This window comes from Rhinopithecus roxellana, chromosome 3 (genome assembly GCF_007565055.1).
Source record: "Rhinopithecus roxellana isolate Shanxi Qingling chromosome 3, ASM756505v1, whole genome shotgun sequence".
NCBI lineage: Eukaryota > Metazoa > Chordata > Mammalia > Primates > Cercopithecidae > Rhinopithecus > Rhinopithecus roxellana.
The window spans coordinates 72,119,365-72,138,756 of record NC_044551.1 but is presented as its reverse complement, the minus strand read 5'-3'; the positions used below and the strand labels follow the sequence as shown (position 1 = coordinate 72,138,756).

Genomic DNA, 19,392 nt, shown 5'->3' with positions numbered 1-19,392 from the left:
GGCATCATGTCTTTAAAGCAGGGAGAGTAAAGTATCAATATTTTAAGAAGGAACATTCTTCCCGCTTTTGTTTTCTATTCTTCTTTCTTTTGAAGCCCTTTTTAGCAAGAGTAATGCTCTAGCCTTCAACCAGAAACTTTTTAGTTCTTTAACCTTTCTTCAAATGGTTAACCTTTTTATATATGTCTTCATATATGTGTCTGAGGCTTAGGTGTGCTAGCCTGCAAATAGATTCTGGTTTTCTTAATAAATTACTCTTTATTTGTTTTTTTAAGGTAATAGAGCACGAACATCCAGTAAATAAGATTTCTTTCATTGCCCGTGATGTGACAGACAACCGGGCATTTGGTTACGTGTGTGGAGGAGAGGGCCAACATCAGTTTTTTGCCATAAAAACTGGGCAACAGGTGAGCTCTAAGTCTTGACATAGACCTGGGGACTTGTCCTCTGTTGGACATTGGAGTGTCTGTCACTCAACTAGAAGATTTATTGGAAATAATTGGATGTAGGAGGGCTAAATAATGATTCAGATAATGACTATTTGTATTGGCCTGTGGAATCTTTAAAAAGTGTCATCGATAGCCATGTACTACTGTGTGCACAGGATTGTGAGAATGGACCTTCTTATCAAGTGAATACCGGTTTCAGAACAATGGTGAATTATTCTCAGAAACCTTAAAGGACTTCGAAAATGATCATGATACCTCTTATTTTGTCTAAATAATTTTTAATCCTGCTGTCCTTTATGTACCTAAGGGTAAGGATTGGGTTGGTGGTGATCCCCTATAAATAAGTCAGGGGAGGGAAGTAAGGAGTTTTAAGATTAAAAAAAAATCCCAGTATGAATTATAACTGATGGGAGACAAAGGAAATAAAATACTAAAATTAAAATACTGATAACAGTGCTTTCCCTTGCTGCAGGCTGAACCATTAGTTGTTGATCTTAAAGACCTTTTTCAAGTTATCTATAATGTAAAGAAAAAGGAAGAAGAAAAGAAAAAGGCAAGTACTACCTGATTAATGCTCCATTAAATTTAAAGCTGGCCTGGTGCAGTGGCTCACACCTGTAATCCCAGCACTTCTGGAGGCAGAGGCAGGTGGATCACCTGAGGTCAGGAGTTCGAGACCAGCCTGGCCAACATGGCAAAACCTCATCGCTACTGAAACTACAAAAATTAGCCAGGGTGGTGGCAGGCGCCTGTAATCCCAGCTACTCGGGAGTCTGAGGCAAGGAGAATTGCTTGAACCCGAGGGGCAGAGGTTGCAGTCAGCCGAGATTGTGCCACTGCACTGCAGCCTGGGAGACAGAGCGAGAGTCTGTCTCAAAAAAACAAATAAGCAAGCTTAAAATTGTATTCAGGACTATGTTTAATATTATGTATAAATATGATCTATCTGAAAATTTGGCTTCTATATGTATTGCCTATTCTTCCCAGTAGGGCAATGGATAGATTTTTATGGTTAGGCACTTCTAATCTCCAGTCCCCCTGGCTTTTATTTTTTTTCTCTCTACAAGATTCATATTAATTCTAGGAAATATACAGGACAACCAAGTTTAAATCCAGTACCTCTACTCAAACCTAATATTGATATGAAAAGGGGAGGGGAATGGAGGGCAGAAATAATATACGAGACTTATTCTTGCCTTATGTCTGTGAACCACAGGCATACTTGTTTTTGTATTTAACTCCCTTTCACTATGAATACAAAGATCACTGAATACGTATCTTTCTTTTTAGATAGAGGAAGCCAACAAAGCAGTTGAGGTAAAATTGCATCTTTACTTCTTGTTAATCATGTGTGTGATGCGCGTAAGCCCCTGTTTGCTACCTGCCCAACCACTCTTACCACCTCACTTATTACTATGTGTTTATGACCACTCTGATCATGAAAGATGTTTAGTTAAAAGACGAATATCAAAACCATTGCTGCTTAGTAAGGTAACACAGTGGACAAATACATTTTATAGAGAAAGCTCAACTAAATCCTTAATTATTTGCTATCTTTTCAGAATGGGAGTGAGGCCCTAATGATTCTAGATGACCAAACTAACAAACTGAAATTGGTATGTACTAATATGTGATGTTTGACAGTTCTTATTTATCTGAACGTGGTTTCTACTTCCTGTAGATGTTGCTGATACCAAATCTGTATTGAATCTGTATGAAAATTCAGTTGAGACAACTATTTTTCAAAATGTTACTGTAACATCTATGTCAATATACAAAAGTAGTCAAAAAAAGATTAGAAAAGTAATCTTTCTAGTAGCCACACATGAATCTAATCTAACATTTTTAAGGATGTGGACAAGATAGATTTGAGACATGTCTACACTTCTTGACCTAAATAGCTTAATATGAAATCTATTAATTAAATGGAAATTAAATTGTGACAACTACTTTCCTAAACTTTAGGAAACAAATGATCACAACAATATACAAAGTAATCTTTTTTAGTAGACACATCTGAATCTAATTCAAATACTTTTTTAAGGGTGTTGACCAGACGGATTTGTTTGGGGACATGTCTACACCTCCTGACCTAAATAGTCCAACAGTAAGTGTTTGTTTTTAAATTTGCAATGTAATAAAAATGACATCTATAACTCAAATTGGCAATAACCAGAAATCTTAAGCATCTCATTGAAACTTGGAAGGTGACCGTTGATTTTTGCAAATGAAGTGTCAATGGTTTTTAGAATAAATGTGAATCTTAAGTCACCATGGGAGCCTATCCACACTAATTCAGCTATATTAATATTGCTTACAGATTAAACCTGAACAATAGGTCAGCAATGTAGTCCTTCATGGTATCACTTAGGATTAGAAGGAGGAGCTGAGTAATAGTCCTTGAATAAGCCTACTTGAAGAAAGTATGATTGTTAGATGGGTAATCATAAAGCCTCCTGGCCTCTTCATTTGTTTTGCATTCTGTCAGTTGCAATTTAGCAGCATAAATTTGGTGTGAAGTAAGATTTAAAACAAACAAGAGGCTCAGTTATATTCCACCAAAGCTTGTCCTTGTTAGAAAGCTCCCTATTGTCATAGGATTTTATACCATATCCAGTCTGCTCAATATTGAATGATCTGTAACAACCCTATAAGAATAGAAGAGTATTTTCCTTTACAAATTTAAAAAAAAAAAAAAAATGGTGGTTCAGGGAAAAAGAAGAAGTAGAAGAAAAAAATAAAACAGGAAAGAGGTCCAGATTCAAGGCTTACGCCTAAGTCTTCAGACCTTCCAAAACATACCTCATGTCCATGACATTTTGAATTACTTCTTGCAACTTCTTTTATTTATATAACAGTTTCCTGAGCACCCGCTATTTGCAAGGCATAGCAGTAAGATGCACAACATCAATGACATCATGGAATTTACTCTCCGGCAGGGAGACCAACACTAAAACTAATCACATCGTTAGCAATTGATGTTACTTACAGGGTATTTATCTAGTTCAGAAATTCAGATGATGCTTCTGAGGAAGTGAGTTTCTAGATTTGAACATAAAAGATGAGAAGGCAATAAACACAAAAAGAGAATTAGTCTAGAATAATGGGGGGCAATGCCTAGAAAGGACTCCCTTACATCAGGAAATTATCATGGAAGCCTACGTGACCAAAGTTACAGGAGTTCAAGCAACAGATCAAAGATTGGGTAAAATTCTCACTTCAGAGTTCTGCAGAGAATTCGAGGCCTGTGAATCCTCACTGCATTAAACTTTCAGGTCAAATGAGATGGAGAGGAGCAGAGACTTCATGCATTCTTCTCTGACCCTAACCAAATGAGTATCATAATGCATGGTAGCGTTCTAAAATGCCTGTAAAAGAGAAGCCTGTTTAATATTCATTTTAGCATTGAGCCCTAACTCACTTGTCTATAGAACCTTACATTCTTCATAATGTTTGCTATAGTTCTGAGGATAAACTTTTTAAAATACTAGACTAGATTATCCTGACAGATCCATCCTAACTCTGAGGTCCTTTTGATTTGTAGTCAACTTTGCCCTTTCCTCCATCAGTGATGCTTTCTTCAAAATAAATCAGTAATAGTCAAAGAGAGCAAAGCACTCAAGATATGAAGTGGAATTCCAGTGGAACAGGCAAGGAAGTACTGCCTTATAATCTACTTCTGTAGACTTCCAGAATGTTCTAAAAACGGAAATGGAAAACAACATGGATAAACTTCAGTCTCATTTTCATTAGACTTTATGCAGTCTAAAAATTTTTTATTTATAGGAATTCAATTTTTAGTTAAACTAACAATAAAGTAAAATACCATCAAAATATATACTCTGATAACCAAAGGAAGGCTAACAGATCTAATTATGTGCTGGTTAAGCTTTGACAACATGTTCTTATCCGTTGACTCTATAGTCATAGGTCAAAAATAGATTTATCTCTACTTGGCAAAGCCAGCATGTTTAAAAATATTCAACTCTTTCAACAATTGCTTTGAAACATGTAAAGAGAGAAAGAAATCTAAATTGTCTAGACTTTATTATTGGTGCTAGATGGTTGTCACTCCCCTCAAATTTATAGAGAAAAGTTTTATGAACTTGAAATAATGCTCATGTTGCAAGCTATGTGGTATCCCCTAGAACGGAATTTTTATTGGCAAGCCCCTTGAGCATTATCCTTCCACATTGCATCTCAAAAGAAGAAAAGAAAAATAAAAACATAAAAACCCATATTCTGTAACTTGAACAACTTAACCACTTGAAAGCACGGTTACTATGGGAAGAATATAAGACATGATCTATGATCAAGGAAATTAAATCTGGTACAAGGGATGGGATCAGGATACAAAGCACGAGTGTCACTTATGTCCTTGTATATATGCCATTAAGATAACATGGGTGGGCACAGGGAAAGTGCAGACAGAAAAATCAATGCTAAAAGCTTTGTAAAGAATCTGAATTTGAGTTGGGTGTTTGATATGTGTAGGAAAGTTGGTTCATAGTTGGGCTAGAAACAACGTGGGTCTTATTGTGGATCATGAAAATTTGGCCTAAGGAGGCTTATTTTATTATAGGGAGCAGCAGGAGGCCACTTAAGGCTTTGAGTAGGGAAGTCCTCAGTCTGACAAACTGGAATGGTTAGGTGAGATTAGCCACCCAGAGAAGAGCTAGGCTATGGAACTTAGGATTTATGCCCACTTACTGGAGCTCCCTACGAATAGGTTCTGTAACCTACTGCCTTATCTCTAGTGCCTGAGGCTCAGGTGCTCAAACTGTGGCCAACCGGATGCAGTGTTGACAGTCCGACAAAGAATGAATGAGGCTCTGACCAAGGGGGTAGATGAGGAGTCTTTGGCCTCTCAGTTGTAGTCTGTGAACTACACTTTTAATCTTGGCTTAATAACAAACCCAGCCTGAGGAGAGCCTTATACGTTTTACTTATAGGGTGACTATTCAGAAGTCTAACATTGTGGCTCCTGTTTGGTGTCCTAAGGACTTCTGAAGTATTTGAAAAGGAGAACTGTACCAGTGTGAACATTCAACTGTTCTAACCCAGAGGTGGCTCAAAACAAATAAATAAATATTGAAATCACAAGCTTTTGTAATAAATTTTATCCTACCTTTAGATTGTATAAAGATCCCTAGATTAATAGCTCTTCCAAACCATTTCTCTGATTAAATCTTCTTTTAATTATAAGCTCTTTCTTGTGACAAATTCTTCTTTTATAAAGAGAAAGCCTGGCTTTGGCTTATAAAAACTGTGTTTTTATGCCTCACAGTAAAGAAATCCAAAAGGTAGAGTACCATTTAGGTCTGATTTTGCTGCCTCTTTTGTGGCCATGAAATAGGACTTAAATTTTCTAAAAAATTGGGTATTTTTTTTTTCTTTTAAAAGCCAAGGAGTTCTATTTGAACCCTTTTGTATTCACTAGTTTGCAAATTTTATATTCCCTTGAAGTTGTTTTTTTTTCCCAATGATCAAAATATTTAGTATTCTGCCCACGATAATGCAAGGTAACTACTATAACTTCTACTTTGCAAGGCATTTTTTATCATTTATATTCTTCTCTGGGTAGCATAGTTAAGTATTTAATGGATCAAAGTCAAGCAGAAGGAAGTGATGTCAGTATGAAAGTTCTATCCTAGGGTGAGTTATAATTCTGTCTTTTACTGGAATAAAGACATGTCGGATTCATCAAATTTACTGCTTTTAAGCTGAGAAATTTCTATTGAACAGTTGAAAATTCAAAAAATTGACAGACCAGAGAAATGACAGAGAGGGGATAGAATTAGTAGAGCTATATATTCGATATGTCTTTCAAATTAACTCTTAAACCCATGTCTCTACCTTGTACAATAGTTCCCCTTTATCTGCAGTTTCACTTTCTGAAAATAAGTCCGTGGCCAACCTTGGTCTGAAAATAAGTGAGTACAGTACAATATGATATTTTGAGAGAAGAGAGACAGAGAGACCACATTCATATAACTTTCATTACAGCATATTGTTATAATTGTTTTATTTTATTATTAATTATTGTTGTTAATCTCTTATTGTGCCTAACTGATAAATTAAACTTTATCATGTGTATATATATATGAAAAATATACTGTATATAGGTTTTGGCACTATGTGCCATTTCAGACATCCACTGTGGGCTTTGGAACATATTCCCTGAGGATAAGGAGGGACTACCGTATATAAATTAAAGATCAGTTTTTGGTTGACTTTAACCACTAAATAGATAAGATTACTGTCACAACACAGGCAACTCTAAGCAATGTTATGAAAAGATGTACAAATAGGAGATCTTAATGTGTGATTGACTAAATTAGGTCAGTATTGAGTGTCCCTTTCAGCCCTTTCAGAGGACATAGACAAAAAGGGTAAGTCCAGAGGAGAGACTGGGATGATGAGGATGAGATCCTACTTGGCTATCAGCTTCAGCAAGAGCCTTAATATTAAGAGGCATACCTGAAGGCCGTGACATAAAGGAAAAGCCTCTCTCCCACCTCTAGCGGAAAGAACTGGACCGATTTTAGGGAAATGCATTTGACCTTAAATTTCATCACAGCCAGAACTATAAAATATGAATGTATTAGTTAATGAATGTTCTCATTTAGAGAGATGATCCTACATGACTCTGGGGGGTACAATAGAGAAGACTGTGTGTATATCAGGTAGGAAGCTGAGCTAGGCTTCTGAAATCACTTACTTTCAAGCTCAACATACTTTGATAATCATTTAAAGTAACTCACAATCAATTCCCTTCAAGACTTTCAAAGTCACAAATTGAAACAGTGCTCATAATGAATTAAGCCAGTCTGTATGTGTGAACCAGGGTGAGCAGAGACATGAAGTAAGAAACAGTAAGATTTCACCTAATGATGTTGAGACTTAAATAAAAGGGCATGATACTGGGGAGGAATAGAAAGGACCTAGGCTATAGCTAGGGAGTAATGGACTACAAGGGTTGATGGAAGGGGAGGTAATGTTCAACTGGTTTATCAAGACCAAATTTAAATAGAAATTCTGATAATCCTAGTCATCTTATGTAATTTTCTCATTTGAAGTCACAACATGAACTAACACTTTCTTTTTTTTTCTTTCCAAATGTGATAGGAAAGCAAAGATATCCTGTTAGTGGATCTAAACTCTGAAATCGACACCAATCAGAATTCTTTAAGAGAAAATCCATTCTTAACAAACGGCATCACCTCCTGTTCTCTTCCTCGACCAAAACCTCAGGCATCCTTCTTGCCTGAAAATGCCTTTTCTGCCAATCTCAACTTCTTTCCCACCCCTAATCCTGATCCTTTCCGTGATGATCCTTTCACACAGCCAGACCAATCGACACCTTCTTCGTTTGATTCTCTCAAATCTCCAGATCAGAAGAAAGAGAATTTGAGTAGCTCATCTCCTCCACTGAGTAATGGGCCCCTGAATGGTGATGTTGACTACTTTGGTCAGCAATTTGACCAGATCTCTAACCGGACTGGCAAACAGGAAGCTCAGGCAGGCCCATGGCCCTTTTCGAGTTCGCAAACCCAGCCAGCAGTGAGAACTCAAAATGGGGTATCTGAAAGAGAACAGAATGGCTTCTCTGTCAAATCCTCCCCGAACCCTTTTGTGGGAAGCCCTCCCAAAGGACTGTCCATACAGAATGGCGTAAAGCAGGACTTGGAAAGCTCTGTCCAGTCCTCACCACATGACTCCATAGCCATTATCCCACCTCCACAAAGTACCAAACCAGGAAGAGGCAGAAGGACTGCTAAGGTGAATTGTCTTCTCCACATATCCATTAGCAGAGTGCATGTTCGGTACCAAAGGGTGGTGTGATGCAAGCTCTCTTTCCTGCTGCTCTCGTAGTTTCCTGTGTGGCTGTGAAATAGAAGGTGGGATAAGGCGCTTTGTTTCTCCAGGAGTACTTTCCTCTAACTGCCACCGTTTTTAAGCTTCTCAGCAGTGTTTGTCACACCCTGCTTTCCGTGCGCATGTCTTGTCACTTATGATTAAACTAAACACAAGTTTTTCCATTTTTAATGCTGCTATGCTTCTATACCTCTGGTAAGTTTGATCATCATGCTCTGGGTTGGGAGGGCGAGAGTCCTTGTGATTCCCTTTGTTCTTCCCTGACACTAACGCACGCCCTGCGCACCCATCATGTTACATTAATGTCCATGGTGGTGGTGTAAAATTCTCGAGCTTATCTCCTCTTTTAAATACTGAGTAAATACATAAGCTTAGAAAAAGCTTATATATTTACTATTACCACTATGATCTCAGCTTTATTTAAGAGCAGCTTAAAATGCAATTCCCATAGGTGTCTTTTTTTTTTTTTTTACCTCTCATAAGAATATGAAGGCTTGCCTGGATTAAGACCCTATGATCTCTATGTAGATTGACTTAAAATCCAATGGAATGATCAAAAATATTTAGGACGCTTATTGGTGGTTGCCCCTTTTACACACTTGCTTCCCCAGCTTCAAGCATTTAGCTGATGAGACCAGACCAATGTGAGTGTGTAAATGAGTATAGTAGATTTCACTTTGCAAGCCCTAGGTAGTATCAGACACTAAGACTCAGTAGTCCGTCCATTGTAGGAATCTGTGTCTTTTTGGAGGACTCTTTTTCTGTAGTAGTAGTTGTTGTTGTTGTTCGTCTGTCAAGAAAAAAAGTTTTCCTTTTTGTGGCTCTCAAATTAGGGTATAGAGTAGGAGACAAAATGAAGCTGTATTTCACTGTTAGTGAGTAACTAAGGCTTCTCCCTCCCTCCCTGTCCTGTCAGTCTTCGGCCAATGACTTGCTTGCATCAGACATCTTTGCTCCTCCCGTCTCAGAACCTTCAGGCCAGGCGTCACCCACAGGACAACCTACAGCTCTGCAGCCCAACCCTCTGGATCTCTTCAAAACAAGTGCTCCTGCCCCAGGGGGGCCCCTGGCGGGTCTAGGTAGGTGCCTAGAGATAAAATTAAGTATGACTCTTTTGCTTTTGCTCATAAAATGATGATGCATCAGAAGACATTTCATACTCCTAGAGGGTTCTACAGCATAAGATTTGAGCATGCCAGGGAGCCCTTCTCTCACTTCTACTCCTATACAACCCCACACCCATTTGATATTCTTGACTTGTACTCACATTTGGCTCCTCAAGGCAGCATGAGACAATACATTCATTTTCAGTATTGTAATTACTTGAATCAACTGGTCATGGTTTCCTGAGAGACAATTGTAGGGGATTCCAAACTCAGACCAGCTTCAGTAACAAAACAGGGTTGACATAAGAGAGGTTTGTCTGTCAACTGTAGCAACATGCATGTCTTCCATGTCTTTTACCATAATAGATCGAAGGCCTATGCCCTTTCAACACATAGCCCTCTTAGCAGGAATATATGCCCAAGAAGGATATAAGTTAAGTCTGAAGCAAGAATAAGTCACAGAGTGAAAGTCCTAGGTTCTGGGCCCAGCTGTGTTCCTAGGCATATGGTAAGAGTAGATCAGGCACACATCCTAATCAGTCTCTGAACGCTTCTGCCATAGGAGCTCCTTGCCAATATTTTGGCTAGCTTGAGTGTTTTACTGAAGCTAGAACATAAGTCCTAGAAAGCCAAAGTTGAAAAAAGCAGAGAAATAAGGGAAGATGTGGAATTTTATCAGACACCTAGGATGCACTGATGCTCTTAATTCCTAAATGTGTCATTAGCTTGTGTGAGCTGCTGATAACTCTATGGTAGGACAGTGGGAAAGTCCATTTGACTGAGGGCTGGCCTTGCTATTCTTTGTCCATAGCCTATACTTCTTTTCAGACTCCATGGTACAGTTTTCAGAAACCCTGACAATAGTTTTTGCTGTCCTGCTGTGGACACTTTATTTTTCTGCTCTTGGCACGTCTACAAACTCCAAATGGATTCTGGCTTGGGAGGTGGAGGACTGTAGATGAGGAAGGACTCTCCTCTCCTTTGATAAAATCTGACCAGGGATCCTGGCTTTCTCTGCCTCCTGCAGTCAGTCATCAGGATCCTTCTTTTGTTTTGTTTTGTTTTCCTCTCTGTTTCTGTTGTTTTCCTACAAAGGAAAATATTTTGGTTCTTTTACAAGAAGTCTGTTTAATCATATCTAGAATAGGGTGGTCAGAAGAGGACTGTTACTCAACTGCTGAGTGGCTGAAATCCATGAGGGTATGAAAAGCCAGCTTGTCCCAGGTCTCTGTTCGCATTTACCCCATCAAGAGGCTCTCTCTAAGGACTTCATGTCTCTTGGGGGTTTCTCCTTTTCTGCGTTGCTCTTTTCCCTGCACCCCCAAGTGGAGCTGGTTGGTACCCTTCCCTCACAGAAGACCAGAGTACTTGTAATGCAATGTCTGCAGCGAGATCACATCACAGAGCTTTGTATCTAATATCAATGCCCTTAAGAATTTTTGCAGCCAATATTTAACAAGTCAGCCTGAAAATACAGCTGGACCCTATAACTGTTTATTTATTCAGACGAAGTGAAGCTTTTTGGCTAGGTGCCCCTGTGGAGGCCTTGGGGTATACAACTGCAGAATACTGATGATTGTTCCAAGTTTGGACATGGGACTCAAACTGAGCTCTACAGTGTAGTCCCTGTCCACTAGCAGGGATCCTCAGCCAAACCATGGAAGGTTGTAGGTCTGGCTTCCGCTAGACCCAGCTGGGGAACTGTCTCCCCTGGAGATCTGGGGGGTGGGGAGAGGGTATTGTAGAAAGCTGAGCCCTCAGTTTCAACTTGCTTGTATTTTAATCTAGCTTCAGAAGGTAATAAAATTAATGTTCTATACCCATGTCCCCTTTTTCCTTAGTCCTTGCCCCTACTTTGTCCAGCTGGGCCTTAAATGTGTTGAAACACAATGTGGGGAATTTGGTGGGTAGGAATGAAGACTGGTATAAGTATATACTGAGAAAGCCTTGAATTCCTGGCAAACGTAATATTTCTCTCTCTCTTTTTTTTTTTTTTTTTTGAGACAGAGTCTCACTCTGTCACCCAGGCTGGAGTGCAGCTGTGCTGTCTTAGCTCACTGCAACCTCTGTCTCCCAGGTTTAAGCCATTCTTGTGCCTCAGCCTCTCTAGTAGCTGGGATTACAAGCGTGCGCCACCACACTCAGCTAATTTTTGTATTTTTAGTAGAGACAGGGTTTCTCCAAGTTAACTAGATTGGTTCTGAACTCCTGGGCTCAAGTGATCCTCCCAGTTTGGCCTCCCAAAGTGCTGGGTTTACAGGAGTAAGCCACTGCCCCCAGCCCTAATATTTTTCTCTTTTATGAATACCATTCTCACTAATATGATATTTTCCTAAGTGAAGACAAGTTGTCCAACATAAAAGATGACAAAATTCTACCCTCCTTTTTGCACATCTAACCGGTGGAAATTATTAGTGAATGATCTGGCTTCTGTTAATACAATTCAACTGAGCGTGTTTTAAAATATGAGCAACAACTTTGTTCAAACTAAACCCATTTTTAGAGCCTGTATTGTAGAATATAAGAGAACTTTCTCTTCATTTGTTATGAAAGGAGTATATTCTTCAGTGAAAATGAAGTCTAATTTCTGTATCTGTGAAATAAGTGTTTGAATTAACATAGCATTTGAAAATTAAAATTGCCCCATGCCTTGCTGCCAAGGAGGCAGAACAGGAGAATGGGGTGTCGGATTTAGAGCCAGTGCGCCTGATTTTCAGTCTCTACCACCAGACTATGACCTTCTGAATTTTAATTAATATCCTTGCACCCAGTTTCCTCACCTCCAAAAAGCATACTGATTAAATGAAACGTCCTGTTCTGAAACCCACCACTCTCTGTGAATACACCATGTGTGCCCATGGCCAGATGGCCAGCGTGCATGATGAAAATGGAGTCAGGTAATACCAATGTCTCAGACGAAGAAGCTCAAAGATAGAATCTCGTGCTCCATCACTCCTAAACACCATTTTCAAAGTATTCCCTCTTGGAAATGTAAATATCCCTAACCCGGGTCTGAAGAAAACTTTCATAACTAAAGAATGCCGTGCACCAAAGCTCAAAGCAAGTAGATTTCAAGAGCAAAGCATCACCCACTAATAGATATGAGGCGGAATTTAGGTTTCATTGTTAGCGGTGACAGTTTAACTGAATCATTAATGCACTTGGAAAGAGGCAGGAAAGACAGCACCCTGTATATTAGAACAAGATGCAGGCAGCGAGCCTCTCAAGAATCAGAGGCCATCATTGGAGAGACCTGGATTCTGGCGATTTAACGAATTCCTGATGACATAGCAAGGTCGCAGGAGACAGTCATTCACCACAAAGATCAGATGCCCTGACGCAGGCCATTAGTTACCTTGAAAGATTTTTGTTTCCCATTGTCCTCTCTCCTCTTTTGAATTTTCTGTTCTAACTTCTGGCAAGGTTTAGTGAGTGGCACATGGCAGGAAGCACTTTTATTTGGAACAGTCCTCCTAGGATAACAGCCTTTCTTCCATTTTTATACATAAACGCCTAAAACTCCCTTGGCATCGGCCAAACTTCATCTTCCCTTTATGTATATAGCTGTATCAGCCTTGGCAGCATTAAAAAGTGGAGAAACTTTGAAATGGTTTCTTCAGGATGCAAGCATGTTGAGGTCTTCTGCACATGTGTGACCGCTGGTTTCCATAAGACTCCAGACATGAGCCAGTTGCCAAATGAAAAGATCAAATCCGTGACTCAGAGAGTCCAATGGATTATCTTAATTAACTACATCATAATCAGCATGGTTCGTGCATAAAAATATATTCACTTAACAAATAAGTTCCTGCTATTAACAGGCTCTGTTCTAGTTGTTGGTAATGTATCAGACAACTAGTGTCTGTATGACAAAGGCTTATTTTTTTGATGAGTAGGTACTTATGGACTGTATTACCCTTCTAATGAGGAAAGTTAAAAAGACATGGTGGGAAGAACATGGGCCTCAAAATGCAACCAGCATTTGAATGCTCACTATACAGATTAGCTGGCTGACTTTTACAGTGATTAATCGCTCAGAGTCTTTATTCTTCCCACATCAGCCTCAGGACTCGGTGGAGGTGTTAGCTGCATCGAGACTTCCCAGAGAGTTGTGCTCTCTGAAATTCAAGAATCTTCTTCAAGCTTGGCTCCTGATAAGTATTTTTCTTCCTCTTACTTCAGGTGGTGTAACTGTCACACTCCCTCAGGCAGGACCATGGAACACAGCATCTTTAGTCTTCAATCAGTCCCCTTCAATTGTTCCCGGAGCCATGATGGGTGGTCAACCTTCAGGATTTGGTCAGCCCGTCATTTTTGGTACAAGTCCAGCTGTTCCAGGTTGGAATCAGCCTTCACCCTTTGCAGCCTCAACTCCCCCTCCAATGCCTGTTGTCTGGGGCCCTTCTGCATCTGTGGCACCCAATGCTTGGTCAACAACAAGCCCTTTGGGGAATCCTTTTCAGAGCAATATTTTTCCAGCTCCTGCTGTGTCCACTCAGCCCCAGTCCATGCACTCCTCTCTCCTGGCCACTCCTCCTCAGCCACCTCCCAGAGCTGGCCCTCCCAAGGACATCTCCAGTGATGCCTTCACTGCCTTAGACCCACTTGGGGATAAAGAGATCAAGGATGTGAAAGAAATGTTTAAGGATTTCCAACTGCGGCAGCCACCTGCCGTGCCTGCGCGGAAGGGAGAGCAGACTCCTTCTGGGACTTCGAGTGCCTTTTCCAGTTATTTCAACAGCAAGGTTGGCATTCCTCAGGAGAATGCAGACCACGATGACTTTGCTGCTAATCAACTATTGAATAAGATCAATGGTAAGCCACTCACCACTCTGCCTACTGTTCCAACAACTATCTCCACTGCCACATGAACCTAAATGAGTCCCCCAAATGAACCGTCTCCCACCCATCAATAGCCTTGCTTTTGCTTCTGTTGGCAATCAAGGGTTATGGAGACAACTTAACCATTTACCTTTTGGTGATAACTGTTTACCTTAGTCATTTCTGAGGACTGACCCAATGCTGCCCTCTAGTGATAAATCTTAAAAGGGCTGCCATGAGCTATTGAAATGTGATGACTGGTGGCTCTTGGAGGGCTGTATAATAAGGCGTCATCCATGTTCCAAAGCTTTAAATGAGGGGATTCTGAATCTCTCCCACTTCAGATAAATATGCATAGTTTTCTCTTCTGAGAGGGATAATAATTATTGGGATACCTAGTATTTGGTGTTGATTTTTGTTCCACGGATGTAAATTTCAAAAGCATGGAACTAAATTTCAAAGATAAGCTGACTCGGGGACTGGCCTATATTTGGGGAAAGCTTGTCTACTGATTGCCTGGATTTTTTGCCTTCTAGAACCACCAAAGCCAGCTCCCAGACAAGTTTCCCTGACAGTTACCAAATCTGCTGACAATGCATTTGAGAACCCTTTCTTTAAAGATTCTTTTGGTTCATCACAAGCCTCTGTAAGTATCAACCACTAGAAGCTGTTCTCCAATCTACATGCCACATAGAGCTCCGGCCTCCTGAATTAACCTTGCTTTTATAATAGCTTTCTTTTTTTTTGGAGACAGTCTTCCTCTGTGGGCCAGACTGGAGTGCAGTGGTGCAATCTCAGCTCACTGCAACCTCCACCTCCCAGGTTCAAGCAATTCTCCTGACTCAACCTCCTGAGTAGCTGGGACTATAGGCACGTGCCACCACACCTGGCTAATTTTTGTATTTTTTTGTAGAGATGGGGTCTCGCCATGTTGGCCAGGCTGGTCTCAAACTCCTGACCTCAAGTGATCCATCTGCCTTAGCCTCCCTCAGTGCTGGGATTACAGTCATGAGCCACCACACCTGGCTATAATAACATTTTGATGGTAAAACATGTTTGGCTAAGATTTGTCACCAAGAACCTTCACAGTATAAACATTGATGTAAACTGGAGAAAGATTATTTGCACAAGAACTATTATCTTCTGAATTTGAGAAATAATATCACACAGAAAACATCCTTCATATCTCACTTAACCTGACCCATGAAAGCATTTCGGGAGAAAATTGAGCCAAAATACCATCTTGAAAACCTTTCAAAAATGTAAGTTCTTAATTTTCCAATAATATTTCTATAGCTTATAAAAATAATACTTCCTGTTTAGGGGAGGCAAATGAAATGCATCTGAACCTTGATTTTCACATAAATAATATACACTGCCATGTGCAAGCAGATGGAAACAAATCACTGTAAGCCCCATATAATGTTTGATTGGCCGATTGGCCTATGACCTAAGCGAGATTTAAAAGAATTTTGGAAGTCTTCATTGTAAATTTTTTTTCTTATGACTGTAACTGTATTTATTGACTAGATGATTTATCTTCTTAGGTGGCTTCTCCTCAACCTGTATCTTCTGAGATATATAGGGATCCATTTGGAAATCCTTTTGCCTAAATTCTGTAAGTAGAAGATCCTAATAAGTCTATCTCAGGGGTTTTTGTGAGAAAGGGTGACATGTAGTAAAGAGTGAAATTTTAATTTTAGAATTGGGAAGAGGGTAAATATCTATAATTTAGGAATAATCAACATGGAAATCTATACTTAGATCATTCAATAATGACTTGGCTGGGCACTTAAGAATAGAATTCCTAAACACATCAAAAAATAGTAATAAACCCTTGGGGATGTGGATTTTTATCTTATCCCATTTTTGGTTTTTCAGTTCTGTGTGGGAAGTAAAACTCAAAACAACACATCACAGGTTTCTAACCTTTTAACTTTCATGTTGAAGTAATTGCAAAACAACCTAGTAATAATTTGGTTTCCTATAAAGGGTTCAGATTCTGAAGATCTTCTGAAGCCACCATACAAGTCAGCAAAACAGATTATGATCATTACTCCTCTTGATGGTATTAGATCTAAAAGTTTTAACAACTGTTAAAGATCTCCTTCATAGGCAGTAGGAGCTCAAAATGAGTCTGAAGGTTGATTCTTCTGTCTCATGGACTTTATCTTAGAAAGTGATTAGGTAGGATCACCCTCAGCTGAAACCCTAGGAGGACTCAGTGTAACTCTTTCTCAACAGAAGGTGACAGCAACTTTGTTCTGATCTCAAAAGACTGAATTTAGTAGGGAAAAGAAGGTGCTCCCCATTTTAGAGCAGGTAGGGCAGCTGGTAGGGGTAGAACAATAGAAATAATGAAAAAAAAAAAAAAACCCTTTTTTTGCCAATCTTGTCTCATCCAAACAGGACTATTAAACTATGATTTGGCCCATCTAGAATGTAATTATTTTTAATAGATAAATATCTTACATGTGGTAAGAACAATAAGATTGAGCTTATAGGCATTTGGATCATTTTCCCTCAACTCCAGTTCTACAATGACTGTGTTTCCTATAGTATCTTTCCATAAACTGCTTCAGAAAACTGGGTAAATCATTAAAAATGCAAATTCCTGTGTCCTACTGCAGCCCTAAGGAATTTCTCTTTGGTGCCAAGGAAATGCTTCCTTTTAACAAGAGTGCAGGTGATCCTAAAGATAATAAAGCAGTATAGCAGATATTTAAGAGCTAGAAGTCTTACTTACTAGAGACTCATTCTCACCTTCCACTCAAGGGGAGATACACCCAAACTGATAGAAGAAGTAAACTACACTGGGAGTCGAGATGGATTGTATGGACTAAATTGAATGAACTAGACTTCTCTTTGGCAGTCCTTTCTTCTTTAGGTCATGAAGGAAGGATAGTTTAGGTCAACCTGCTACATCAATAGATTGGGTAAGGGGAACTCTCATGGGATAAAATAACTAACATTGTTGAGCGCTTGCACTAATCATTTTATTAGATGCTCTACATTTATCATCTTCGTCAATCCTCACATCAGCCCCTAGGAGATACTATTACTGACATCTTTAATAATGACTTGATATTTAATACGTTGATATTCAGTTCAAAAATTCTAACCACAGGTTTCTTTCTTCTCCATACCTCTCTAGGAACTTGGTCTGCAGACCATCCGGAGGAATAAAAGGTTGGCCTTAGTAGTCAAAAATAAAGCTGATAGCCAGACATGTCCTGATTTCTGCCTTTGTTCCAGCTTTGATATATTATCTGTTGCCTTATTTCTCGTTGCCTCTTCTACCTGTAAAATGCTTTTCACTTTCTGTCAAGGTTAAAGCTAAACTGAATCTATGGCTTTAATTAAATTAAGATCCTAAACTCTCTAGCTTAAGTGTAAATGAAGTACAGTAGTTTTCCTACTGAACCCTTCCTATTGTGTCCCTGGAACATTCTAGAACACCCGCCTTCTACCCTCTGGTTGGGAGACGCAGCCACCACATCCCTTCATCTCATAGTGTTTTGAATAAATTTTCAAATCCTTATTGTTCAAAGTTGTTCGGGGGTTCTGTTTCAGAGCATAAAACCTAAAGATTATGGTAGAACAAGGCACCTTCTTAAAAGAAATCTTTCATCAGACCATCAGTTACAGAGAATTTCTAAAGTAAAATTGAAGCAACTACAACTTCTCCTTAGACACTTTGGAATCTAACCACTTAAGGACCTTTTTAAAAAGATAGCTTCTCTTCTTTCTGAAGATCAATTTCTCCCAAGGCCAAAATTGTCCTTTTCTCCCATCTCTTGCTAGCCATTGCAAATGAGGGAAGAGCATTATTCATCTCTCCTGTCCTTTTTTTCCTGATTCTTTTTCAGTCAGTTTTGCTCCTGGGTTCAAGTAGCATTACCACCCTTTCACAAGCAACAGAGATTCTCACAGGGCAAAAAAAAAAAAAAAATATATATATATATATATATATAATGATTCACAGACAGCTCTGGAGTCTCTCTTCATTCTCGGTAATTGCTAGTCCCAAGAACTAGAATTGCAAATGGGCACAACTTATATCCTTCCTGTGGAAGAGGAGGCCATTCTCTTGAGCTGAAGTTCCAGAAGAGCAGTTAATGTTCAAGAGAAATTGAACTCAACTCAGCAACAAAGGACTCTATTTTGCAGAGCAACATATCAGCTAAATGTGATTGTGCCAGACACATTAGGTGCTTATCTGGGGTCGTGCTAGGCCTTTAACAAGTAACTGGAAAATCTTCTTGCAGCCACAATCTCATCATCGTTAGTAGGAAGATAAGTGGGAAGGAAAAAGTTGTAGAACAAATGTTTGGGGTCACCATTGAAAATCTAATGTCTGCAATATTTTTCTCTTCGTAACTTGGAAACGTTCCCAGTTCATTTTCAGTCCTGTTGTGAGCACAATTCTGAAGGGTTTGTTCTTGTCAAAATAAGCTTGTTTTGTTTCGTTTATGTTGGGTTTTTAATGTTGTCTCTTGACCCTTAATGCTCAGGTTCTTGTGGGAGTTCATCGACCACATCCAATGTTACCTTGAGGGGGAAGAAGAGGGTGATGCTCAGAAGCTAAACAAGACAGTGGCCACATGACCCTCTATTGACTAGCCCCAAGTAGAAAGTCCTGTGGTTTTATGTTTAATGGTAATAGCTGATCATATATGGCATAATTTTTTATCAGCTTCCTACTCAGTCACTATAAACACAGACTTGAAATAGTACTTTAAATGTCCAAATACCTAAATGTGGTAAACCGGAGGTAACTATTTCTAGGTAGTTGAATTTTTGAAAGTCATGATCAGCCACACAACTGTTTTGTACGTACTTATTTTCTCATGCACTTTTCTGTATGCAAATAAAGCTATAAATTTACTCATTTCAATAAACTGGAGTGGCAGAATATCATGTGGTACCATCGGTTTATTCTACCTGCTTTGAGTTGACATTAGAGGCAAGCTATAAAACATACCAGTCTGAAGTGGAGAAAACGTTAGCTATCATGCATTCTGGATTGTCACAACAATGAAGAGAAAGTGGAAATCCATGAAATAGGACCGTGAGTAAATTACCATCTGATCTATTTCAGCACCTTCTTCTCTCTCAAACCCACACACACTCCCTTT

The 19,392-nt window shown here is 39.3% G+C and overlaps 1 protein-coding gene across 4 annotated transcripts in view; it reads left to right on the top strand.

The window, feature by feature from the left end:
- Positions 1–19,173, top strand: part of DAB2 (DAB adaptor protein 2) — a 59,141-nt gene extending 39,968 nt beyond the window's left edge. Inside the window, exons 5-16 of one of the 4 annotated variants that reach the window (XM_010367650.1) lie at positions 276–407; positions 922–1,002; positions 1,740–1,766; positions 2,012–2,065; positions 2,494–2,556; positions 7,578–8,231; positions 9,244–9,406; positions 13,616–14,248; positions 14,791–14,900; positions 15,802–15,872; positions 17,409–17,443; positions 18,769–19,173. In XM_010367650.1, coding sequence (XP_010365952.1) covers positions 276–407; positions 922–1,002; positions 1,740–1,766; positions 2,012–2,065; positions 2,494–2,556; positions 7,578–8,231; positions 9,244–9,406; positions 13,616–14,248; positions 14,791–14,900; positions 15,802–15,867 — 1,983 coding nt within the window. In that variant the 3' untranslated portion in view covers positions 15,868–15,872; positions 17,409–17,443; positions 18,769–19,173. Of the gene's footprint in view, positions 1–275; positions 408–921; positions 1,003–1,739; positions 1,767–2,011; positions 2,066–2,493; positions 2,557–7,577; positions 8,232–9,243; positions 9,407–13,615; positions 14,249–14,790; positions 14,901–15,801; positions 15,873–17,408 lie in introns of all 4 variants that reach the window. The other 3 variants (XM_010367649.1, XM_010367647.2, XM_010367651.2) reach the window with 3 other exon arrangements.
- The last annotated feature ends 219 nt before the right edge of the window (positions 19,174–19,392 follow it).